The sequence below is a fragment of the Dendropsophus ebraccatus genome, chromosome 4 (assembly GCF_027789765.1).
Source record: "Dendropsophus ebraccatus isolate aDenEbr1 chromosome 4, aDenEbr1.pat, whole genome shotgun sequence".
Classification (NCBI taxonomy): Eukaryota; Metazoa; Chordata; class Amphibia; order Anura; family Hylidae; genus Dendropsophus; species Dendropsophus ebraccatus.
The window spans coordinates 32184548-32212157 of NC_091457.1; the positions used below are offsets into that span (position 1 = coordinate 32184548).

General features: G+C 43.2%; 1 protein-coding gene across 2 annotated transcripts in view; it reads right to left on the reverse strand.

The window, feature by feature from the left end:
• MACROD1 (mono-ADP ribosylhydrolase 1) overlaps nt 1–27610 on the reverse strand; it is a 561289-nt gene that overhangs the window by 15526 nt on the left and 518153 nt on the right. For both annotated transcript variants that reach the window (XM_069968252.1, XM_069968253.1), the window contains exons 5-6: nt 17640–17756; nt 3788–3909 (exon numbers count right to left, since the gene is read on the reverse strand). In XM_069968252.1, the coding sequence (XP_069824353.1) occupies nt 3788–3909; nt 17640–17756 (239 nt within the window). The remainder of the gene's footprint in view (nt 1–3787; nt 3910–17639; nt 17757–27610) is intronic.

Below are 27610 nucleotides of genomic sequence, written 5' to 3' on the forward strand. Positions count from 1 at the left end.
CACAAGGTCTGTTAATGTAAAAAACTCAAAGTGATGTACCTGGTGGTACATTCGCTTTAATAATTACTTCTTATTAAAAGATTCCAAGTAAAAAAAAGACAAGGAGAATGCCAATATAAAACAGCTCACTGATCCAAAGAGGGAAAGGAGTGCAGGGATTCTCTATGTTACCAAACCCTCCGATTTGGTGTACTTTGCATATATATATATATATATATATATATATATATATATATATATATAACACACCTTTTTGCGTTGTAAAATCCCATAAAAATACAATTGGTTTAATTAACATATCGATACTTAATACCCGCTTAATCTAATCATGTGTTAATAAGTTGGGCTGCAGGGAGTATTGAGCTGCTTTTAAGACTAATCCTTACAAAACAGTGTACCCTTGGGCAATAACAGTACTAAATGCAATCAAAGGAGATTTTTTTTCTACACAGCAGGCATTATATATGTGAAAACATAGTATAAGAAAAATGAAACACAATAGGTGGAAAGTGCTATGTGCAGGACAGTAAAATAACAAGTGAAGAAAAAGTTTCTGTGTTTGACACGCTCACCTGATTGGTGGAGAGACCCTAGGCATGAAGAGACCACAGGTATTTATGGGGCCACAGTGATAACTAAGCCAGCAGTCCATGTCTGATATGGGAACACCTATATATCTGTAAAATCATGGACTAAAGGCAGGGGGGAAACGGCCTATCCAGCTTTGAAATAAACTGTCTCATATTGTGCTTTTAATAAAAAATGTTAAATCCATATTAACGTCCATTTTTAAGAGTAGCACTCAAGAGGATCAGCCTTTTTTCCCTGCTATTAGTTCAAATATGCTATGGTGATATGTTGTTAGAGTGGAGTCTACACTTGCAAGATGTCTTTAGTTATTTACAAACAACAAAAACATCCTGTTAATGAACAAAAATTATTTTGATAACCAGTAGACCCCCTTTACTTTTGTATTAAAATTTTTAAGGATCAGTAAGTCACCTCACCAATCCTGCACTGATTGCCTTTCAGGCATCCCAGTCTTCCCTCTGGAGCGGACACCACATGACCGCTGCAGCCAATCAGTGGCTTCTATAGGAAATGCCAGGAGTATGACCCGTGACTTCTGACTGGCTGCGGCGCTCATGTGACATTTGCTCCAGAAGGAAGATAGTGGTGCAAACTGGAGCCTGAATGGTCATCAGGGCAGGATCAGTGAGGTGAGTTAGTGCTTGTTTGTTATCCTAAAATATTTGGGGCCCTTTTTTAAACATGGATAACACCTTTAACAATAAGCAATGTGATTTTGTAATTTTGTAACAAATTATCTTAAAGGAATTCCCATCTCATAAAGTCCCATCTCACAGTTTTTCCAGGTCATCCGGTGGAACTGCATCACAGCTCCATTCAAGTGAATGGGATCAGTACCCTGCCAAAAAGTTCCATCTGATATCTCTCTATGAGCTCACCATCCAAACTTCAAATTCAGTGAAAGGACCAGGGTTATTTACCTAAATACCCACTAGGTACAGTGCCCTGTGTAAGATACGGTTTAGGAAACATCATACCTTCATCTGTATGTATCCTATATAGGATTGGTGCAACTGTTAATTTACACTTATTGTGGTATCCAATGCAGGCCTACAGAAAGTGTAACCCTGCTTTCCAGTTGCCTAAATTTCCAGCAGATGTGGCTGGTAAATCTACAATAACAAAATTTAACCCCTTAAGGACAAAGGCAATTTTTGTTTTTGCAAATTTGTGAACCTTTTTCAACCACCATTGATGCTGTTGGACAACTTCTACTACGTTATGTGGGTCACCAAACCCAGGTTTGGTGACCCACATAACGTAGTAGAAGTCGTCCAACAAGCATCAATGGTGGTCAAAAAAAGTTCACAAATTTATCACTACTGGGACATTTGGTGCTGTTGGACCTTGTATTGTTGGACTTTGTAACCTTATGTAAATCTAGGTAAATCTGCAGTGGATCCAGCACAACAACTGACAATTTAAATGATCCACCACAAGTCACCTTCATCTGCAGATTTAGCTACCAATGCGTGTGCAGCAGATGTTCAGTGCAGAAATGTGACAATATCACAACATCCACAGAGTACATTGTGTTAAACCCATTGAGGCACTCTTCTGTCGAAAAGGGGGTGTTGAATTGGTTAGAGGTAAGGTTTTGGCAAAAGGGACTAATAGTTGATCCAAACAGCAGATGTATTAAACAGTCTGAGCCTTCTAGTGCATTCTTGAACTAATTCAAGTTTACATTGTCCAGGCATTAAACAAGTTTAGTAAATCTGGGCTTGGATTAAGTAGTTCTGGTTTGAAGAAGACAGTTGCTGCAATCAGAAGCCAAGATTAGTGAATTGGAGCCCATTGTCTATGGGTCTAATATTTCTCAGAAACTGCCATCTGCCAGCTATGTGTCATTATGCCTCAGAGGGTAATAACAGCAAAAGCATGCTGCATGTTCCAAAGAGGTTTGTTATTAAAGGGGTTATCCAACGAAAATCTTTTTCTTTCAAATCAACTGGTTTCAGAAAGTTATATAGATTTGTAATTTACTTCTATTAAAAAATCTCAAGTCTTCCCATACTTATAAGCTACTAAATGTCATGCAGGAAATGTTATTTTATTTCAGTCTGACACATTGCTCACTGCTGACATCTCTGGCCGAGACAGGAACTCTGTCTCGGTTTTCTATGAATCCCCATAGAAAACCTCTCCTGCTCTGGACAGTTCCTGTCTCAGCCAGAGGTGTCAGCAGAGAGCACTGTTTTAGAATGAAAATTAAAAAAAAAATTTTTTGCAGGACATACAGCAGCTTATAAATATAGGACTACTTGAGATTTTTTTAAATAAAAGTAAATTAGAAATCTATATAACTTTCTGACACCAGTTGTTTGAAAGAAAAAGATTTTCGTTGGACAACCACTTTAAGGTGGTGAATAATTCGGAGACTGCAATAATCATTAAAATCATTGGCATTTTGTGTTCAATTTGGTGAAACCATCTTTTATATTACTTTTGTTGAGAGGATCTAAAAATAGGCATGAAAGTCGAGTGAAGAGAGGACAGTCTTTGAAATTACAATATATTTTTTTTCAAAAGGGTGATTATTAATAATACCAAAGCTAAAATTTATTTATATGGTACCAACATATTCTGGGGGTGCATATATATATATATATATATATATATATATAGGGGGGCATTTATTAAGTCCGGCATTTTTTACGCCGGACTTATAAATGCCCTCGCAGCTCCGGCGCTACGGGGATTTATGTAGAGGCGGACTGCCTCTACATAAATCCCGTGCGCGCCGGTGCGCACCGCCGAAAACCTACGCCAGCTGAGGACTGGAGTAGGTTTTCGGTGTACATTTGGGCGAAACGGATGGTAAATCGCGCGGACTCTGAGTCCGCGCCCTCTGTTCCGCCCACTTCACGCCCCCTTTCCGCCCCCTGGCGTACTCGGCGGAAAGTGCCGATTTGCGAATATTTTATTCGCAGATCGTCCATTTGCGTATAAAACAATACGCAAATCGGCACTTTCCGCCGAAAATCATCCGTTCGCCGGATGATACATGTGGCCCATACTGTCTATGGGGCTGAAAGATATAGTCAAGTAGTGTCCAATCTATGGCAATTCCACACTTGTATTACCACTGCTCTATTTAAACAGGACTGTTACATAGAAGAGGGTCCTGAGCTGAATATGGAATTGTAATTACAGCCCTGATGGACATCAACAGTTATAGACAGCTGTCACTCACCACAGTGCGCAGCTTGCTCTCAGATGCCAGGTACATGCTGTTCTTGTAGCAGTTCATCAGCTCTTCCTTCTGGCTGGGACTTGGATTACCTTGTGCCACAGGCCCCACTGTGTGAATAACATCTAAGGGAAATAAAGCACAAAAATACCCTGAGCAAAAAACAAACAAAAAAAAACAACAATAAGGCCTGTATACATATGCTTCTTTAAAAGGTTTTGGTTTTGGGCGCTCTCTTGCATATTTTTTAGAGTTGACCTAAGTTGCTACCTTTGTGGAAAGAGGTGTGGCGCATAACCTCCACTTATACGGATTATCCACTGCCCCATTCTATTTTCTCCTGCACATGTCGGATATTCCACTCAAAGCATACCGACATTCCATGCACCGACATCTGACCCTCGAAACTCAAGCCTGCACCACGACCCTATGGAGAAACCCAGACCCTTCCTCTATTTCCATGTTGTTATGTAGGGTCGAAGATGTGGAAGACGCATGGAAGATCTCACAGCTTGCCTTTACGACCTTGTGGTTGCTATCCACTTGCTATAGTTCACAGGTTTTATCTCATGTAAAGAGGCTCTAGCCGCAGCTGTATTTGCAGTAGAGAGGATTGCTGCTATTTTAATACACTCTGTCACACTGTACATGAACCATTCACTACCTGCAGTTTACAAAAGGCTGAGTCATGTTTTTCTCCACAGTGTAAGTCAGGTTACATAGTGTATTTATCTACTGCTAACCTTAATGCTGTCAGGTTTCATATTGCTAATCCAGCAATATTTTTAGTCCAACCTATCATTTAGTGTTACTGTGGCCACTGGCAACTGCATATAGGTGGATAAGGTAGCCTCAACACAGGACCACCCAAAGCCGTACTGACACGCCAGTTGGCTTGGCTTTCACACTGACTTCAGCTTTGTCTTTGTGGGGACGAAAGGCTGGCTTAACACTTAGAGGGCTCATGTATCAAGTCTTGGGTGCCATTATTTTGTGTAAATTTCAACTTTTTGGCCTAGGCTTCCAGTGTCAAACAGACATGTCAAGAATTAGTCCTGCAAACTTTGACTAAATTAAAAGATGACCTGGGTCAACATTACAGATGACTAAGATTTAGCCCGCCCCAGACACTGACCGACTGAGCGGGGCTTCCAGGTCATGAAGTAGCGCGGGGGGGGGGGGGAGGAGAGCTCAGAAGGCAGCTGGTGGAATCCAGGAGTGGGACGTGTCTCTGCGCAGGAATCGGGAAAGGTGACTATAACTTCTTTTTAATCCCCCCCCCCCGACTTCTCCTTTAAGATATCTTCCTGTCCAGGTCCAATGACACTAGTTTTTAGGAATCCAGATTTTGCGCCAAGCACTATTGTCCACTAATTTCTGATTTGGAGGAGGGATGCTTCTCCGAGATTACACCAACTTTTAACAGGTACCCAATTGCTGTCTTTGCAGACACTTCGGGAATCCTACCCTGGGCGTTGTCTATCCTGGTTCGAGTACACCTTATTGTGTTCCTTCATGTGGACCACTGCTGTTGGCACCTCTACGAGTCTCTCTCTGACTGAGTTTGATCAATGGATTTTGGCTTCGGGGGGGGGGATATATCAAGGACACTCTAGAGATTATATAGTGTACTCATATCTCTGAGCAACCCTGAGAGGTCTTCATTTTGGGAAAGAGACATTTCATTCTGGGGGAAAAAACAAAGGGTTTCTTTTATGTTTTTTTGGTAAATAAAACGTTTATTACACACTTAAAACAGCCATTCCCATGTAGCGAATGAAACAGTATAAGAGTACAGAAAGTTACAATCATCTGTGTCAACATCTGTAAGAGACCATAACCCTAACCAAGCAAGGAGTATGGCGTTTTCGATCAAAAAGCATACGCTTCAAACACAGGAATAACAGTAAATGTAATGCACATATACACAACTACAAAACACTAGGAGTCCGAAATCCCAAACTGAAAATGAGAATGGGGAAAACTCCCTTGAAATTAAGAGAACAGAGAAGTAAGAAATAAGGAAAGAAACAGGTACAGTAAAGAGGAGGAGAAAGAAAGGGAATGATGGGGGAGGGAGAGGGGAAGGAAATATAGAGGAAGGGAAAGGGACCAGGGGAAGGGTGTGGGAACCCCTGCTATACCATAGAGCACGTAAGGAATTATCTCCAATGATTAGAGATCCACTGAGATAAGTCTCCAGAATCTTTAAAGACATCCCAGCAGAACCAAACTTTGGTAAAATTACCCTTCTCTTTATCCGAGTGAGTTGTGAGCTCCTCCATCCGTCTGAGGAAGGAGAGGGAATCCAAGAAGTCTCCTGATGAAGGAGGTATTCTAACCTTCCACTTCCTGGGGACGGCTTGTCATGCTGCATGCATGAAATTACGTAAAAGTCCCCTACGATAGGACCTGTCAGAGTCACTAGATAAGGATAGCAATGCCAATCCTAGGGTGGGCTGTGTTATAGTGGAACACACTTTATCATACAGAGCGAACACTGCCCTCCAGAAACTCCTGATAACCGGGCAGGACCACCAAATATGCTCCAGACTACCCGAGCTCGCACCGCATCTCCAGCAAGAGGGATCAACTGAGGGGAAAAGCCTATGGAGTCTCTCCGGATAATAGTACCAGTGAGTCAATATTTTAAAATTTTTCTCTTGTGCATAACTAGAAAGAGAGGACTTATGTGCGCGGATAAAGACAGATCTCCAGTTTTCCTCAGAGATAAGATGACCAACATCCCTCTCCCACTTGGCAAAGTATGAAGGAACATAACTCTCATCCTTGGCCTCCAAAAATCTACCATACAGCAATGAGATAGCATGTCCCAGATGCGAAGAGGCAGTGCAAAAATGCTCAAAATCGGACAGATCATCCATGTGCGTCCAGCTGTCCTTAATGGTAAGGAAGAGGGCTTTAACTTGATCGTACACTAGCCACTCAGAGGCCTGAAGAGCGGATGCCTCCACCAAAGCAGCGAAGGGACGTACCCCTCTGCTTGTACAAAAATGTCTAAACTGTAGGTCCATTTGCCCATCCCCCACCCTTCCAAACCGGGTGGCCAAGTCAGGGGGAACAAGCGAACTACCGAGAAACGGTGTCAGGGGACCAGGGCGCGTCCACAGCCTCCAGGATCGTGCTGTTCGATCACCAAAGGACAGCAGGACCCTAGTAAGAGCCGGAGTATTGCCCAATGCAGGTCTACCACCCGGCTCACTCCACAGTAATGAAACTGGCGAGCAGATCGACAAGTCTCCAACAAGGGAGACCCACTGTTTATTATGCACGCTATGAAAAAGGTCTAAGATAAAGGCCCCCAGGACTGCGGCGTGATACACATTAAAGTCAGGGAGGCCTGCCCCCCCCTTTAGCTTAGGTCGTGCCAAGAGCCTATACGGGAGTCTAGCCCTTTTTCGTCCCCATATAAATCTGATCAGTAGCATCTTTAATTTCTTCAGAAAAGGGCCTACAGGAACCATGGGAAGGGTTTGAAAATAATATAATACACGAGGTAGAATATCCATTTTCACCGCCGCAAGGCGGCCAAATAGAGACAAATTTAGGCGTAGCCAGTTATCTATCTCCTTCTCAAGCTCCCTGAGCAAAGGAGCGAAATTTGCCTCATATAGTGCCCCTATGTCAGGCACCAGCTGCACTCCCAAATACTTAAGTGAGTGCGATTGCCATCTAAAAGGGAAGGCCGATTTCAACTGGGACACGACAGGGCTAGGGAGAGAAATATTCAAAAGTTCGGATTTGGTGGTATTAATTTTAAAGTTACTAAGCTCTCCATATTGTTTTATCTCTTCGAGCACGTTAGGAATGCTTACTGATGGTTGGGAAAGATACAGCAGGACATCATCAGCATACATAGCTATTTTATGAGGCTTGCCACCTACTACTGGACCTCTGATGGATTCGTTGTCCCTTATAGCCGCAGCCAAAAACTCCATCACAATAATATATAGTAACGGGGAAAGGGGGCAACCCTGTCGTGTCCCATTCGAAATCGGAAATGTCTCTGATAAGGCACCATTAACCCTAACCTGAGCAGTGGGTGCCCTGTAAAGAGCCATCACCCCACCCACCATCAGTGGACCCAACCCCACAAAGTCCAGTGCGGCCCTGAGGAACCCCCAGTGCACCCTGTCAAACGCTTTTTCTGCGTCGAGAGACAGGATGCACAGGGGGGCCCCAACAGCCCTGGCCCTTTCCATCAACGTCAGAGTCCTAATCGTGTTGTCCCGTGCCTCTCTCTGCTTCATAAACCCCACCTGATCTCTGTCTATGATATGATGTAAGTGCCGACTAAGGCGCATGGCCAGAATCTTAGAATAGAGCTTCACATCTAAATTTATCAATGAGATGGGCCGAAAATTGGCGCAAACGTCCGCCGGTTTTCCAGGTTTAGGGAGCACGGTAACATGCGCTAAAAGCACAGCAGCAGGAAATGAGCCACCTTGCAGCACCTCATTAAAAGCAGAGAGAAGCACAGGAGACAGAGAACTCCCCAGTAACTTATAAAACCTAGCCCTGTAGCCATCTGGGCCAGGGCTCTTACCAAGTTTAGAATCTTTGATGACAGCGGAAAGCTCAGTGGCGGATATCTCTCCTTCCATAGCATCTCCTACCTCAGGTGGAAGGGAAGGAATGGAATGACGAGACATATAATTTTGCACTCTTTCCTGTACGGCATCCGGTGAGAGGTGGGCCAATGCACCCTTAATAGAGTATAGGGAGGCATAATAGTCTCTGAACAATTTCAGAATATCATGTGTGGCATACGCCTTACTCCCATCCGGACGTCGCATGGAGGAGACGAAGGTATTCTGGAATCTAGGATGCAGGGCTCTCGACAACAGACGGCCCCTCTTGTCCCCAAATTCATAAAACTTTGCACGTAATTTTGCCCTGAAACATGCAGAACGTTGATCTAGGATTTGTAAAAGTTTGGAACGTGCTGTGGTAAGTTCTGCATATGTGCCAGGTGAAAGGGACCTTTTATGGCAAATTTCTAGCGAGGCAATCCTATCTGCCAATTTCTTAATGGTTTTTCCCCTCGCTTTCTTGAGGCGAGAACCATGGGAGATTAAAACCCCCCTCAAAACTGCCTTAAGAGCTTCCCACTTCATAGGTGCCCCGGTATGGTCCGATTCATGGGCCCCTTTAAAATTGTCTATTGCTTTCTGGAGATCAGCTACGCATAGAGCATCATCTAACAGATTTTCATTTAAGCGCCAGCTAAAGGATTTACAAACCCCCTGCTGAAGACAAAGGGAGCCATGAACCGGAGCATGATCCGACCATAAAATAGGAGCAATGGAGGCCATAGGAGATAGATCCAAAAGGGTATGAGACACCAGCAGTAAATCAATTCTACTATATGTGGAGTGAACCGGGGAATAGAAACTGTAATCCCTGACACCAGGATGGAGCGTGCGCCAAAGATCAACTAACCGCATATTATGAAGCAAAGTCTGTATTTTTCTAATTGCCAAGCGGGAGAGGGATGAACGACCTGAAGAGGAATCTAATCTGGGGTCTAAGACCAAATTTAGATCACCACCCATTATAATTGGCAAAGACTCCGCAAACATCTCCAATTTCCTCAGGACCTGGCGAGAAAACTGTACCTGACCCTGGTTGGGGAAGTATACATTAGCCAAGACATATTGGCGGTCCTGCCAAGAGATCCGGAGAAATAGGAAACGACCATGCTCGTCTGCAAGAGAAGAGAGAACATCAGGATTAAACCTCTTATGGAAGGCAATGGAGACTCCCTTGGATTTCCCCTGCGGATTTGTGCTATGATGCCAGGCTGGATAATAGAACGAGGCACACTGAGGCACATGTTCAGATTTAAAGTGCGTCTCTTGCAGAAAGGCAACCATAACACGTTGTTTATGCAAAGAGAACACAATCTGCCTCCTACGTTCTGGGATATTCAGTCCCTTCACATTTAAGGTACAAAACTTAAGCACCCCCATGGGTTCTATAATAAAGTCCTAGAGCAATACCAATAGCAGGGGATCCCACAGGGTGAGGGAGGAAGGGGAAGGGGGGTAATGGTGGGAAATGGGAAGGGGGGGCGAGGAAGGTAAGCATACACAAAGGGGAAAAGAGAAAAAAGAAGGAAAGAGAAAGGGGAAGAAAAACAAACAAAAAAGTACGAGGAAGAAGACAAAGAAGAAGAGCATAGAAAAACAACAGAAGAGCAAAAGAACACATGGCTAAATATAGAACAGCGCAGGATCACAAGTCCTGCACTACACCCGTCCAAGGACGAGTGAGCCCTGAGGTTCGTGTAAGCCTTAGCAACCACCCCACAGCCACTCCCGCCTCCCCCCTCCCCCCCCGCCGCCCCATCATAACACAACATTAAACACAAAACACTTCCCAGGTACCCAATAGTATAAGAATAAATCCCCTAAGCAACTCTGCAATGGTAGCATGACTACAAAAAAAAGGAAAGATCACACAAATTGCAAGCCACAGTCCAGAGGACATTTAGCAGGTATAACAGATAGCTCCCCGGCCAGAAGCAAGCTTCCCATGAGAGAGAACCAGAGCAAGAGAGTTAAGTGTCCATCTGAGGTGCAGCCGGATCGGTTCTATTCCTGTGGCGCTTCCTGGTGTTCACCGGCGACCAAGCATGTGCGGTATGTGTCGGGTCATCTAGGAGCATAGGCGGGACTGGCCACTCCGGCAAGCAAACTGTCGGCAATTCAAAAGTTCCCAGTACTTTCGGCAAGTCGCCAAGTTGGCGAAATATAGATGTGACGCCATCTTTGTGGGCTCGTAGCTGGAAAGGGAACCCCCATCTGTATGAAATGCCATTGCTTTTAAATAAGTCTAATAAGGGCCTCAGTGCCCGGCGGAGTTGTAGGGTGTGCCCGGATAAGTCCTGCAAGAGGATCACCGAGGAGTCCTCATAGTCCACCGCACCATGCTCCCGGGCCGCAGACATGATGGCATCTTTAACCTTATAAAAGTGCACCCTACATATGACATCGCGAGGTCTACCATTAGGAGGGGGTTTGGGTCCCAATGCTCTGTGGATCCTATCGAGCTCCACCGGGCCCGCCAAACCAGATGGGAGTATCTTGGCAAATATTGCCTGGGCAGCAGCGTCCAGCTCTGTCACTGTCTCAGCTAGGCCCCGAAGCCTCAAGTTATTTCTGCGATTACGGTTCTCGGCATCCTCCTGACGCCCAATAAGCTCCTCAATCTTCACTGACTGATATTGTATAACCTCTCGATGTGCCAACAATTGTGATTGCAAGCCGTCATGTACCTTATCGATGTCATCAAACCTGGAGCCTATGTCCTGCTGCAAAGATCGCAGCTCTTTCTTGTAGGTCGCCTCAATGCGACTGACGCACTTTTCAAAGTCCTGTTTCGTAGGCAAGGACCTGATATATCTCGCCAGGTCTCTCAGGCTCCAATCTTCCTCTTCCGAGTTAGGGAAGGCCTCTCTGCTGTCAGCATCTCTGCTCAGGGCCGGGGAGGTAGAGCGCTGGCTCTCCGCAGCATGAGGTGAGGCTGTGCGCATGGTCCGCGTCGCCATCTTAGGTCCCCTCTTAGCGCCTTTGCCTCGCTGGGAAGCGGTGAAAAACTGCTTTATCCCTGGAGTTTCGGGACCGAGAGGAGCCGGTGTCTTTCCTGAGCGTCCCCTCATGAAATCAGGTGGGTGGGTACCCGGTATTTGTGGTTAGGGCGGCGGGAAGGTGGCCGAGGACCGGGAGCTCAAGCGCCGTGCTGCTCACTCCGCCATAGGCAAACCACGCCCCCGGGTTTCTTTTATTTTAGGAAGAGGTGGACATTTTCACTTGGGCTGTCTGTAGCCTCTCACTGAAAAGAAAAGATTTATAAGATTCTCCCTAGATGGTACAGGTGTACCCCAGGGTCTCGAGCAGGTGTTGGCATTGTGATTATGAGGAAGGGACTCAATTCCTTACAAATTACACTTCTATCTCTCCTGTCGGTACCCTCAGCATCTCACAAGAAGGGCATGCTGAGACACCTGCTTGCAGCAGCAAGGACGGTAATTCCCCTGTATTGGATGGACACACTTTTGGACACAGGAATGGTTCACAGAAGTCCAATCCATTCAACATTAGGAAGAGTTGGTGGCTGAGGCACAGAGTTTTTCAGAGGAATTCCTAAAGGTATGGACGGCTAGGATTTTCTTTGTGGATAGTCCATTTTTGCAGCTATCTTAGGGAAATTTTTGGTCTGTTTTGTGTCCCAACATAATTATTTATGATGGTTGTAATATTTAAATGACAATGTGCTATTTTGGGTTCATTCAGTTATATCATTAATGTAAGCTGAAATGTTTTTTGTTTTTTTGTTGTTCTTATATGCTTGTATTATATAACATATACAACTGTACTCGAAAGATATATGAACTTTCTTTTATTATAGTGTACACATTTTGTCATTCTGTTACACTGCTTATTTCAATAAAATAAGTATATAAATAACATTTGTGTGAAGACAGGAACAATTTACAGGTCTATGGTTTACACTTCCCTCTCTACTGTGTATGTGTCATGTTAGGTATAATAAGTACTATTACATTTCCATTTGATTTAAAATATTACATTTGAAAAATCTTGTGAATTTTATGCCTGATATAAGTTTATGAGAATATGTTGTGCATGATTTAATTGAAAAAGTGAATTAAAAAGTGAGTTAAGAAAGTGATTGTCTTTTCTATGTTTTACACACGATCGGAGCAATACGTTCTTCTACTGATTACATTTAAAATTGTTAAGATGATTATTACTGAAGGATTTGATGAGATAATATCATAAAATTGTTATTGCTTCAATCCTTAATAGAACAAGCTTAAGGATGATGTATGGACGGTGGTTAGATTCTCCTATAATTAGGACAGGTAGATGAGGCCCATATAGCAGAGTAATAAATATTTATTAAAGGGACATTAGAAATATGTCATTGCTATAGCAGAAAACCTCAAAGGTTAATTTGGGGAGAGTATTAAGAGAGTTCGACTGACAACTCTAAAGGGTGATATTTGTTACAGTGTAGAAGAACTTCAAACTGTGGTGGATTCTTTGGCACTCAACCTACAGACGAGGATTCCCGATTCTTGTGTAAGCTAGATATATATTTTTTTATTGCAGTTGCTACGTGTTTTAAGGGTTAACCACCCTTTTCAGATGCCTGATGAAGAGGGTGGTTAACCCTTGAAACACGTAACAACTGCAATAAAGAATGTATCTGGTTGACACAAGCACCAGGAATCCTTGTCTCCTTCTTGATTGAAGGGCAGTGATCAGGCCCGGAGGTTTGAGCAACCAAAGAATTCACCACTGTTTAAAGTTCTTCTGCATCTTGGTACAGATCCCCCAACCACAGAGTTTTGAAGGTGGATAGCAGCAGCAGCCCTCCCTATACATCCATAGGTGTACATTAGTTTTGTGCCTAACATGTACAACCTAATCAGGTGAGCATGCATTCGTGCATGTCATGCGCACACTTTGTGTGTCATCCCTTTTCTGAGGAGGTGGTAAATAATAAACAACAGACAATACAAAGGATCCTACCAGATAGACAACACTGTAATACATGCCCTATGTGGACCAAGAGTTGGAGTCCACTCCACATGTCCTTGGGCTATTTTGATATTTTGATGTTTCTATTATTCATTCCTACCTGAATACTCTTCACATTAAATTAAATCTCTTTAAATTCCATATCCAGGCCAAAAAAATGAAAATCTGAGTTTGCAAAGGTGAATAAGGCCAAATACAGCCGATAATAGTTTTGTGTAATAGGGCCTTTACAGTAAAGAATCCTTTTTTGTGCTGGTGTAGAAACTTTTTACCCTCTAGATGTAGAGGATACTCCCTTGTCATAGATACAGTCCTGAGTATAAACAGATCATGGGAAGAATCTTGGCACTCCCCCTGATATATTTATATACAGTTAGTAGGTCACCCCTCTGACGTCTTTCTTCTAAACTAAATAACCCAAATTGTAATAATCTTTCTAGGTCCTTCCATTGCATTTATTACTCTGGTTCTCAGTCTTTGAACCCTCTCCAGCTTCTCTATGTTTTTTCTTTATACAGGTGCCTAAAACAGTACATAATGTCCTATTTGTGGTCTGACTAGCAATTTGTACAATGGTAGAACTATTTCTATGCATCTAGGCCCCTGTGATCTTATTTGCCTTGGCAGCAGCTGCCTGACACTGGTTACTACAGGTAAATTTACTACCAGCAGCCTTGGTAATAGGCTATCGGTGATACAGGCACAATTTTACCTTAAGAACTTGTAGTTTTAGGGTCTAAGAATATCTTATGTTCTATTTCCGTCCAACACCCACTGCGATTCTTATTTTTGTCTCTTTTCTTTTTGTTCTTTTACTCTCCCACACACCCATGAAAAACACAAGGTCCAATCTGCCCTCTCTCAGCCTATTATGTACTGTGTGGTCAGAATGAATATATGTAGCAGCGAGTTTTAGTTCATCTTTTAAAAACTAAAATATAAAAAGTAATAGAGTAAAAAGAAAAGGTCAATCAATCACGTACAGCTACATGTTGCCAAAATACTGTGGATTTTCCAACAGGGGAAATCTGCTGCATTTCTGAACCAAAATGTACCACAAAAATCCGCACCAAATTGTGTACACTGGATGGTGTCATCCAAAAAAAAAGTCTCTTTCCTCTCTCTTCACTTCTTTCCATCAGATTCTGTAGAAAGTCTATGGAGTGTGTCTCCTGCAGTGAGGAGACCACAGGAAGAGAAAGGGTTTATCTGAGTACTTCCCTGGCTTGTTGAAGTGATTAGTAAAGACTCTTAGAAAGTGAGAGCGACACTTTCTTAGGGCAGGATTCCACAACAATGATATTTTACGCAGTCCTATATTCTCAACCTGTTGTATATGTGCTTTTTTGAATACTATCTATGTCTATATGGAGTAATCATGCAGTCTTTATTCCATAGTTGGGGGTTCATTTTTGTGCCATTATCTATTGTTTTTATTGGTATAATATTGGTGTACAGGAAAACCTTTGATCACTTTTCTGATTTCTGATATATAATACAAAAAAAAAAGAAAGACAATGAAATAAAATAACCGTAAATTTCAGATGCTCATATGGCATTAACATGGTATGGCATGTAAACATTGCATGTGCAGGCAATATAGGGTAGGAAGTCCTTGGTTTTGGGTCACACACCAAACCATACGTGGCATGAACAAAATTAACAAATTGACTAAGGGTACTATTACACGGAACGATAATCGTCCGAATCGGCCCGATTCGGCCGATTATCGCTCCATGTAATAAATACAACGATCAGCCGATGACAACGATCATCGGCTGATCGTTGATATAGGTTTGGACCTATTTTCGTTGGGTGCTGACAGCGCACGCTACGTGTAATAGCAATGCGCGGCCGTCGACTGACGATATACATTACCTATCCACATTCCAGGGCTGCTGCGGTTTTCTTCTCCCCGTGTCCTGCGCGCTCTAGCTTCAAAGTGGCCTGTCAGCTGACAGGCCGCCCGGCCAATCACAGGCGCGGCGGTCCCGGCCTGTGATTGGCTGAGCGGCCTGTCAGCTGACAGGCCACTCTGAAGTTAGAGCGCGCGGGACCCGAGGAGAAGAGGACCGCAGCGGCAGCCCTGGAACGTGGATAGGTAATGTATATAGTTAAGCAAGGGCTGCAAGGACATCGGTAACAATGTCCCTGCAGCCCTTGTTTAACGATTATCGGGCTGTGTAATAGGTCCAGTAAACCAGCAACGATTTAGCAGATCGCTGCTCGTTCACAGGTATTATCGGGCCCCCATCGGCCCGTGTAATACCACCCTAACCCTTTAAATTACTACTTTATATGGGCTATTCCCAACAAATGTGTCACTTACAAGGTCGTCCATATGGCTTAGAAAATTTATACTGTCCACGTAAGACAGAGACGTTTGAAGCAGTTGGGCAATCAACACGTATTGGGTGTCCACTTAAAGGGGTTGTGCAGTGAAAAACGTTTTCTTTCTAATCAACTGGTATCAGAAAGTTATATAGATTTGTAATTTACTTCTATTAAAAAATCTCAAGTCTTCCCATACTTATTAGCTGCTGTATGATATGCAGGAAGTGTTGTTTTATTTTCAGTCTGACACAGTGCTCTCTCCTGACATCTCTGGCTGAGACAGTAACTGTCCAGAGCAGGAGAGGTTTTCTATGGGGATTCAAAGAAAACCGAGACAAAGTTCCTGTCTCGGCCAGAGATGTCAGCAGAGAGCACTATGTCAGACTGAAAATAAGTATGGGAAGACTTGAGATTTTTAAATAGAAGTAAAATACAAATCTATATAACTTTCTGGCGCCAGTTGATCTGAAAGAAAAAGTTTTTCGCTGGACAACCTCTTTAAGGAGGTGGTACATTATAGCGGCTAGATTCCCATGCCGACCATTTATTTGATGTCAAAGTACCCCTGCCATATGCCACAGCTTTCTCCACAGTATACACTGGCTGAATACTCTCAGTGGTTTCAGCTAGTGAGGGAGGATTAAGCTGTTTCCATTTCCTAGCTTTTGTGATTCTAGAAAGTGTTAGAATGTAACATACTAGAGGTGTATATTAAGTTGGAATAATATCATTGCCTATGTACAAAAAAAGTCAAAGCTGGAGGAAGTTGGAATCAGTAATGCAATATCTTGTTCAACAAGCTATTAACGTCCAATATTGGATTAAAGATGTACAGGACCACATAATATACAGGAGTGATCCTAGTTGTCCACATCTGCTCCAGCATCCGTCTGATCCGTCTTGTGGTAAATCCTACATAGTCTTGTTTTACACGTATTCTCCAAGTGTGCTGTGCACATCAGGGATCTGGACGACCACTTATATGCTGTGACCCATTCCTAGACTGAAGGATTTTTGTAGCATTGTTTCCCACTGATAATATCTTTTTTTAAACTCTCAAAATCTCCCATTAAAAAATATAGGGGTTCTTTTGTATTTGGTAAAAATAGCACTATTCCAGTTTTTCAATTCTCTACTCTTCTCTGCTAAAAGGTGTCTAATTTACAGAAAAATATAAAGATCTTGTCTGGGAACAGAGAATTTATTCATCAGAGTAAAAAAAAACCCTAACCATCTGGTCATTCTCAAACAGATCTGATAGTGGTCTCCCCAGGACCTTACCAATATATTGGGTATGGATTTCGAAACTAGTAGGATAAGAGTAAGAATCATCAAGGCTTCACTTCCTGGATAACATGGTGATGTCACGACCCGACTCCCAGAGCTGTGCGGGCTGTGGCTGCTGGAGAAGATAATGGCAGGGGGACACTGAGGGACACAGGGCACTGGAGGGACACTGAGCATCCCCCTGCCACCATCCTCTCCAGCAGCCACAGCCCGCACAGCTCTGGGAGTCGGGTTGTGACATCACCATTTTATCCAGGAAGTAAGCGCCTTGATGCAGTAGTAAGTGCAGGGAAAAAAGCACTTTATGTGCATTTCCTGTAATAAGTGTATATTGGGGATTTGTATAACTTTCGGGGGCCAATACAATACTTTAATAAAAATTTTCGCCAGACTTCTCCTTTAAGACTGTGCTTCTTACTGAGATGCCTCTGCAGGTGTGTAAAAACAATAGTTATACTAGTTATAAAACATATTTATTACTGATATAGAGTACCATATGATGGCTAGGAGAATCAGGAACTGGTTAGGAATTCTGAAAAGCAATGCACAGGTAGAGTCATACAAGGTATCTATAAAACATCACATTCACATAAAAATAGTAAACAATTTAGCCTAGAGGAATAATTCAATTAATGTAAACTCACACTTGGCAGGCAGAAGGTAGCCACAGGTAATTTTTGCTTGTCCAGTCTCACAGCCTTCTAGGGTGCTACATTCAAGCTTCAGGAGTGGGCCTGCTGCCTGATGTATGCATCCATCCACTGAAAGAAGAGAGACAAAATACAGTATGTGAGCAGTTCTGGTGACTAGAGATAGGAGTATAAAAGGAATGGTAGATAGGGAACAATAGCAATCAGCATCCAGCATATACAAGAACAGAGAGAGAAGTGCAGCACCATGGAGAGCTACCAGCAGGCTCCATCTGTACAAGTAGGTATAGTATACAGATTTCTACCGGGACTAGAAAAGATGGTGTTGTCACAGTAATTCTCCTGTGTTCTCAGGATTCACTTCATTAATACACATCAGGCTGATAATCTACTATATAAGACACCAGCTTAACATCACCCCATAATTCTTGTCCTTCCAACCTTTGTAAATGTACTCCTTGCTGTCAATATTATAAGTTGTCTGTGTCTGGCTGTTCTAATCTCCCCCCTACCCTCCTTCTCTGTGTGATGAATCCTCTCGCTCTCTCTTCGGCTGTCATGTTATAACTCCTCTCTCTCCCTGTTGTCTTCTCTCCCCCTGTGGGACACAATTAAATATCATCTCATGAATTGGTTCTAATCTGGTAACTTGTAATTTAGCTGGAAATCAAATCAACAACGAACACAGAGCAGCCGACCTCCGTATATGCAGATTTAAAGGATCAGAATCAGAAAGTATTATCCTCCATTTAGATGTAATAGCGAGTACTGTAAGGGAAATAACAAAAGCTACGCAAATTGTAATTTTGGCAAAGTAAGAGATCTAAAATGGCATCAGAAGGCTTAGATTAAAATGGTCTGTAACTCTGCTTTACCAAGGTTTGTTCTTTGGTCACAAGGCCTTGCCTTTTTGCAAATATGTTATGGAGCATATAAGAGAACTTAAAGGGATTGTTCACCATTTTTTTTTCTCTTTCAGATCAACTGGTGCTAGAAAGTGCCAGAGATTTGTAATTTACTTCTATTAAAAAAATCTCGAGTTTTCCAGTAGTTATCAGCTTCTGTATGTCCTGAATGAAGTAGTGCATTCTCTCCAGTCTGACACACTGCTCTCTGCTGCCACCTTTGTCCATGTCAGGAACTGTCCAGAGCAGTAGCAAATCCCCATAGATCCCCAGCAGTAGCAAATCCCCACCTCTCCTGCTTCGCAGACTGGGAAAAATACTCCACTTCCTGCAGGACATACAGCAGCTGATAAGTACTGGAAGACTTGAGATTTTTTAATAGCAGTAAATAACAAATCTCTGGCACCTGTTAATTTACAACACCTTTAAGCACTTTTTAAATGCTCATGTTAAGCCTGTTAAGCCATATGGATATCACAGGGTGGGGTGTCCCACTTGGGTTCCCCCTATGAGCCAGAAGAGACAATCTGTATCAGCTGGCTGCTAGTTAAGGTGGACACAACCTTGCTATGTTCCCAGCAGCCATTACACGGCCTACTCACCTTTCCCTCTTTCCACATGCTAGCCCTTTTCTCTGCTCTCTTAGCAGCACCAGGCTTCCTGTCACTGTCACTTTGCTGCTGGGTCCTAGTGCACAAATTCTACCTCTGCAATTTGCACCAATGGCCCCTTTTCTCTTTATATAAGTGCACATCTAGGCTCAAATACAGTATAACTAAATTTCAGATAGATGTGTTTGGCAAAGGAGAAGGAGGATCTAGAGACTGAAATGTCAGGACTGAGGCTCAAGGTTCACACATCTCTACTGGCAACGCATGCTCTATTCATTCCAGGAAACATCCCCTTCTTAGGGCATGGGTCTCCAATCTGGGGCCCTCCAGCTGTTGCAAAACCATAATACCCAACATGTCTGGACAGCTAAAGCTTTGGATTTGGCTGTCCAGGCATGATGGGAAATGTAGTATTGCAACAGCTGAAGGTCTCCAGTTTGGAGACCCATGCCCTAGAGCAGCGTTTCCCAACCGGGAGAACCCACCAGGGGTGACGTGGGATCCCGGTGGGAAATGCACGCTGTCTCTTTCAGCATCCCGAGAAGCTGCGGCCGCGCAGCTTCTCGGGATGCACAGATCACTTTGATGTTCCGCCCGCACTGTGACCGGGCGGAACATTAAAGTAAGCAGAATACAGGAGCAGGAAGTGTCAGTGTCCTGCTCCTATATTCACTCCCATAGGCCGCCAGCACTTCATACCAGCAGCCTATGGGAGGCCGGGACGTGACCTCTCCGGCAGGCGTGATGATGTGACGTCATCACGCCTGCCGGAAGTCCCGTCCCCGCGGCTCGCAGAGGAGCCCGAAGAGGAGGAGAGCTGCTGCCTGCAGCCACAGCCCGGATTAGGTGAGTAGGATGTTTTTTTTTTTTTTAAGGGGCGGAGCAGGGGGCATTATTAGTTCATGGGGGGCACCTCTGGGAGCATTATTAGTATATGGGGGCCCCACTGGGGGAATTATTAGTATATGGGGGCAACTCTGGGGGCATTATTAGCTCATGGGGGCACCTCTGGGAGCATTATTAGTATATGGGGGCACCTCTGGGGGCATTATTAGTATATGGGGGCACCTCTGGGGGCATTATTAGTTCATGGGGGCACCTCTGGGGGCATTATTAGTATATGGGGGCAACTCTGGGGGCATTATTAGTTATGGGGGCACCTCTGGGGGCATTATTAGTTGATAGGGGGCACCTCTGGGGGCATTATTAGTCATGGGGGCACCTCTGGGGGCATTATTAGTTCATGGGGGCACCTCTGGGGGCATTATTAGTATATGTGGGCCACCTCTGGGGGCATTATTAGTTCATGGGGGCACCTCTAGGGGCATTATTAGCTCATGGGGGCACCTCTGGGGGCATTATTAGTATATAGGGGCACCTCTGGGGGCATTATTAGTTCATGGGGGCATTATTAGTATATGGGGGCACCTCTGGGGCATTATTAGTATATAGGGGCACCTATGGGGGCATTATTAGTTCATGGGGGCACCTCTGGGGGCATTATTAGTATATGGGGCACCTCTGGGGGCATTATTAGTATATGGGGGCCACCTCCGGGGGCATTATTAGTATATGGGGGCCACCTCTGAGGGCATTATTAGTTCATGGGGGCACCTCTGGGGGCAATATTAGCTCATGGGGGCACCTCTGGGGGCATTATTAGTATATAGGGGCACCTCTGGGGGCATTATTAGTTCATGGGGGCACCTCTGGGGGCATTATTAGTATATGGGGGCCACCTCTGGGGGCATTATTAGTTCATGGGGGCACCTCTGGGGGCATTATTAGTTCATGGGGGCACCTCTGGGGGCATTATTAGTTCATCACAGCAGGGGATCCTACATACAGGGGGCACAGCAGGGGATCCTACATACAGGGGGCATCCCACATTCCTACTCGCTTTACTGCACATAACACCAAACAGCGCAGTTACTTTGGGAGCCTACAGGAGGGAGAAATGATAGGAAGTTGCTAGAAATGTGTGGAGCCTAAATTGTTTGTCTTGCAGGTTCTGAAGAGATGAAAAGTAGCTGGAAGAAATCATCATGGCGGATGGAGAGGAAAAGGGAAAGTGACTCCTCAGATCAAAGAAGACTTCACCTGTGAGTCACTGTATGATGGTTTTTTTTATTTTGTAGAATATCATTTAGTAGGGGTGCCCCGAGGTAATTTTTTTTTCCAAGGTGTGCCCCGAGGTGGAAAAGGTTGGGAAGCACTGCCCTAGAGGAAGAAACTTTGTTGATGGTCTACAACTGTACAAGTACAAACCGTTTTGAATAGTCTTGCAGCGGACCCCTGGTAGCTCCTTGCAGAAGTCAAGGCAGCTCATTGTTCTTTTTAAATGTATTCCACATACTCAATACTTAGATACATATATGGATCAGCTACATAAACTAATAACCAGTAAATAAACTATGACCAAACTCCGATAAGTCTCCCAAAGTAAAATTACTAGCAAAATATAATGCATACTTTAGCATTATAACATAAAGTTCTTTTTAAAACCAAGCTGCAAAATCATGACGGTAACATGGAAAATGACAAAACATGAGGGAGATGTTACAGTGAAATTTTTACAAATTAAGAATTTCATGGCAATCTTCGGGACATTGTCATATAGATTATCACCTTCTCACTGCTTTAACTATACTACATGCTTTTTATAGCATCACGTTAGACCTTGTTATGAGTGCGATTATGTGTCAGCTATGGTTAAATAAACCTAAAGCTTACCTGTCATGTAAATTAGTTTTTACAGAATAAACTGTGCATCTGTGTGCATTAAGAGGAGCACTATTTCTGGCCATTACATAATTTGTATATGACCTTTTTGCCAGTTTTCTGCTGTCTTCATCCCTAATTTTCTGCTGTCCCTGAGCTAACGAATGAAGCCTATTCTCTATAAAGTTCCTTACACATTAGACACAAGAGGGGATCAAGCTCCCATATATTTCTATAGCGCACCCTCGAAACCAGTAGCATCGTGGGAGAACGTATAGAACACTACTAAACAGTGTAAGCTGTAAATAAAGCACTGTGTTGAGAGCTAATACAAACCATAGGCTACGGCTGTATGTATGAGGTCAGAAAAGAGAGGAGAAAAATGCATTTACTCTGATAATATAACTACGCAGCCTCTTATATTCGCTTGTATTATAAATTGATTTATATAGTTTGTTGAAACAGCAGGAACCATGTAACTGTACTATCTGGCATTAGAGAAGAAGGAACTGCTTACTATTTCCACAAACTGGCAGTTTTTCCATAGGGTGTAGTCTAGTTCTATAGCTGAAGCTTAAAGAGACTCTGTCAGTAGGTTTGTACTGTCCTGTCCTAAGTGTAGCATAAACTAGTGATAGAGAAGCGGAACAGAATGACGTATCACTTACGTTGTTCTGTGCAGCTGATCCAAAAATATCCTCCTAAATAACATGTACAATAAGTAGCCCTCTCCTTATTATGTACATTAGCCCAGTAGTCCTGGATATTCATGAGAAGCAGAAAACTCTGCCCACCAGCTGCTTATTGGCAGTTATCTATCCATGGCGTTTACAGGCAGTCAACTGTCAATTAGCAGCTAGAGGGCGGGGGAAGGGTGTGGTAAAAATCCTATTCTCCTGCATATTAGGGGAATGGCTGACAGAATAATGTCAGTATAACACTGAACTGTTCAGCATTTCTGTCACTAATTTACACTGCCCTCATTTAAGGCAGCATAAACCTAGTGAAAGATTCCCTTTAAGCTGCAATACAAGACACTGACTATGGATAAGGGTTCCCCTCAAAAAAAGTTAACTTTCTCATGCCAGATACCCTTTTAGCCACGTTATTGAGCCTATAATCAAGCCATGATGTTAACACATGTAGTTTTAGTATGTGTATGTATGTTCTGCAAATATGCACATGGCACACACATTTGTAAGCAGTGGAGGCATGCTTTGGTGGGTGCTACAAGCACCCTGAGTCCAGTACTATACGGTTAAATAACTGCTGCTCTACTAATGGAGGAAAAAAAACCCCAAAAAGACAACACTTTGGGGAAAGATCCAGGGGATCCAGCTTGTGAACTGTTAAACAATCAGGGAACAATAAAACACCACATTTGGATTTAGTGCACTCATCTTCTATTGTTTGAGTAGAGAAAAGATAATAATATTAAAGTCTCCTGAAAATTTCAACACAACTTATATGCACAGTTTAAGGCCATGTTCACACAATGTATGTGTTGTAGAAATCAAGGCAGTTGTTTCAATTTGCAACAACGGCCGTGATTTACACACAACATACATTGTATTGCAATGAATGGAATCCCGGCCAGAGTGCATACACATTAGTATAGACTCTGTCCGGGGTCACTAGCGGCAATGCAAAAAACCTGTCAGTTGACACAATGGAGCGGCAAATTGGGATTGCGGGCGCGCACGGATGCGCCTGCATCCCGATTATTCAGAAATGAAGATCATCCGGCCAGTACTGCAGTATCGGCCCCAATGTTTTTCCTTGACGCCGGCCTAAGACATTAGGGGGAACATTTATCATTTGCACTTTTTTTTGCCTTAGCAAACTTTCAAACTTTTTCACCAAAATCATTAGGTGCATGGGCCTTTATAAATCTTGCACAATTTTTGCATGCTTTTTTTTGGCTAAAAACTACGCCAGGGTCTGACTGGAGAACTACTTTACAATTTTTTTTTTTTTAGCAAAAACTAAATCTGTCTAAAAAAGTAGCTAACAGGAAATCACACCCCCTCCAGGTGCAAAACAAAAAAAGGGAAACACCTTGAAAAATGTTGCTTAAAATTTTACAGAGTGCAAAAACACAAAGTGTGCCATAATAATGGCCCAAAGACAATGATAACTGTGCCCCTAAATGATGTGTCTTTTAAACCCAGAAACTCCCATAGTGCTATAATGTTATTTGTGCACATTGAGAATTGAGCTCTAAGGGTATTTTTAAAGTGATGGAAGAGCTTAGTACAGGCCTGGTACAGTGGGTGAAGTAGATGGTACTTGATCTCTAATAGTGGCCCTGGTAGCGGTATGTTGTACTGGAGAATGCCAAGAATTGTGACCCCGCTGTTATTAGATCCAAAGCTTTTTCTTGTGAAATAAACTGCACTGTAGCTCACTTGGTTTCTTCATTTAAAAGAACATTGTGGCTGGAAGGGAGGTACAGATTGAAAGTCTAGGATCAAACGCAATAAATCTAAGGAAGATTTCTGAATGAGACTAGCTATAAGCCACTGGCATTTTTCCGAACATTTATTTACAGCAGATAAATATTTTTTGTTTTGGTTGGCAGATGTGTTTTTGAATGGGATCTTCTTGCATTGTGGGCATTAATAGACTACTGTATACACTATTAGGCTGGGTTCACACTACGTATATTTCAGTCAGTATTGTGGTCCTCATATTGCAACCAAAACCAGGAGTGGATTAAAAACACAGAAAGGATCTGTTCACATAATGTTGAAATTGAGTGGATGGCCGCCATATAACAGTAAATAACGGCCATTATTTCAATATAACAGCCGTTGTTTTAAAATTACAGCAAATATTTGTCATTAAATGGCGGCCATCCACTCAATTTCAACATTGTGTGGACAGAGCCTTTCTGTGTTTTTAATCCACTCCTGGTTTTGGTTGCAATATGAGGACCACAATACTGACTGAAATATACGTAGTGTGAACCCAGCCTTAAAGTTAAAGTTGTGCACAACCCCTTTGGGAACTTGTTCATCTTATTCTATAATACAGGGATGGGGAACCTTCGGACCTCCAGCTGTTGCAAAACTACAATTCCCATCATGCCTGGCTGTCCAGGCATTATAAGAATTGTAGTTTTGCAATAGTTGGGCAGAAGGTTCCCCATCCCAGCTATAGTATATGTTCATCCGCCTCATTATACTGGAGTGCTCATCCAGGGGAAGGCAAAACCGCTATAAGGGTGAAGCCAATTGTTTCTTATGATTGGAGGGGGGGGGGGGGGGGGGGGGTCAATGACAATAAATTCTTGGATCAAAGACCCTTCTCCAGATTTAGTAACTCAAACTTGTAATGTTGCTACAGTCCAAAAAATTCATCCACTCTGTAGTGCGTTCACCATGACAATTTCCTCTGGCAGAGAGTTCCATAATCTTACAGCTTCTAAAGTAAAGAATTCAGATCTATGTTTATATAAAAACCTTCTTTATATAAAGTACGCCTCCTTATACTAAAGTGAACTCTTAGATAGCCGTATCAACAGCTGCCTCCAAAATGCAAAGGCGTTATTTTATGGATATTGGTGTCTGTTTGTAAAGTTTTTATGTGGACTTAATAACCTTGGAATTTTTAACTGGAGCTGGAGACCCTCTTTTCATAATTTTTTCATAAAGACATATGGTACATTTCATGTTTCCATCTGTGCCTCCATATTGTAGAAAATTATCTTTATTCACTGGTGCAATGAATCAAGGAGGTGTTTCCAAGCTCCTGCAATGCTGAGGGCTGTATCACTCCTCAATCCCTCTCTGATTTTTGATTCTGCTTAAAGATCAGCTCCTAGCTGACTTTCAATTGAGCAAGGTCAGGGATGGGAAGGGGGGTGAGAAGCCATTCCAGCTTGCAGAAGTTTTTTTTTAATTCTGGAAGCACAGCTGGACATATGGAATGTACCATGTGTCTTAACAGCTATCTAACAGTGTCAGCAGTTTGGAACGTGAATTGCAGCTGGCAGATTCATTAAAAAAAGTAGCTTCACACATAGCGGATCGCAGTAGGTTTCACACTGCGAGTTCCACAGCGAAATCCGCTGTGATTTCCGCTAATGGGGTTACATACATTCTGCTGCGAGTATGTAATTGCTGACCCTCTTAACCAGCCGCTGCCTGGAACATACTTTACCTGGTCCGCGCCCCTGCATCTGAGGCTCCCGGCTCCCATTGGTCCCACTCAGCCAATCAGTGCACGGCCTCACTGCAGTCACTGATTGGTTGGGCGGGACTTACAAGCCAGGGGCCTCATATGCAGCCTGAGCACAGTCCAGGAAATGTATGCTCCAAGCTGCAGCTGATTAAGGGGGCCGCCATTTACATACTCGCAGAATGAAAATTCAGCAGCGGGAAAATTCAAACTCACAGTAGCGGGAATTGCAGCGGAGTTCGCTGCAGAACACGCATCGTGAAATCGGCTGCGATTCGCTATGTGTGAAGCTACCCAAGGGGGATGTAGACACCTAGCTCAAACAAGTGAAGCTACATCTCAAATCTAGCTATCCGGCTAAATGCTAATGCTCCACACATGAACAAAATCATCATAGATTTTACATGATGAACAACCTATAGTAGCAAAGAAACTCATTAAATCTGAATATGGAGCTAACCCCGCCCATCCAACAGGCAGCACTACTATCAATCCACTATATGCCTCTGTCTTGAAGGAATGAGAGGAGAACTTTACTCTGTACCAGAGCCTGCTTGGTTTCTTCTAATCGTCCACGCTTCCACCACTTCACTCACATGCAAAACAGAAAATGTAGGACTGGCCCACCAAAAGGCCTCCGGGGGGGCCCCAGCTTTAGAACCTGCACTGACTAACATGCTGTTTCTCATTGGTTCTTCATTGGTGGGAGCCAAGGATCATTTCCTCTGGTGGGCCCCCAATACCCCAGTCTGACACTGAAAACAGAGAAGGTGAATACCAACCTTCTAGGCCATAACATAAGAGGCTGAAACTAGAGTCTTCCAACTTGAGAACGCCACAGAACCCATTCCTTTTTAACATGTGGGCTAAGTTGTCTGATGACCTTAAGAACAAGCTCTGCTAGAATAATGCGTCTGTCTGAGCTGTATATCCTAGCACATAGAAGGTTGTCGGCAGAAAAAGACCACTTGGTCCACATTGACATATAACTGAAATAGCCCCTGGGGTTAGGGCTCGACGACCACCTTCAAGAGCTTTTTCTCCATCCTTTTTGACTCACCTACTTGGAGGAAGATGCTTTTTTCAAGTTGCCAAAAGCAAGAGAGAAATCACTTCCCAAAATATCATATCTTATCTTTTGTGATTTATAAGCATTATTGCATACGCTATGTCATGCCAGCCAGACATGGTCACAAAACCTCTTTCTTTAACACCTCTTCAGAGGAAAATAGATCATCTGCTTCCAGAAGTCAATTCACAGATGGTTTCTATACCTGTGGACTTTTCTGCTCCTACTGTTCTAGTTGCTCTCACCTAACACTCCTGTACTTGGATTCAGTTAAAGGGAATCTGTCACTAGGTTTATTCCACCTTAAATGAGGGCAGCATAAACTAGTCACAGAAATGCTAAACAGATCAGTGTATTATTTACATCATTTTGTTCAGCTGTTCTCCTAATATGCAGGAGAATGGAATTCTTGCCACACCCCTCCAGCTGCTGATTGATAATTGACTGCTTATACACAGCATGGATAGATATCTGCCA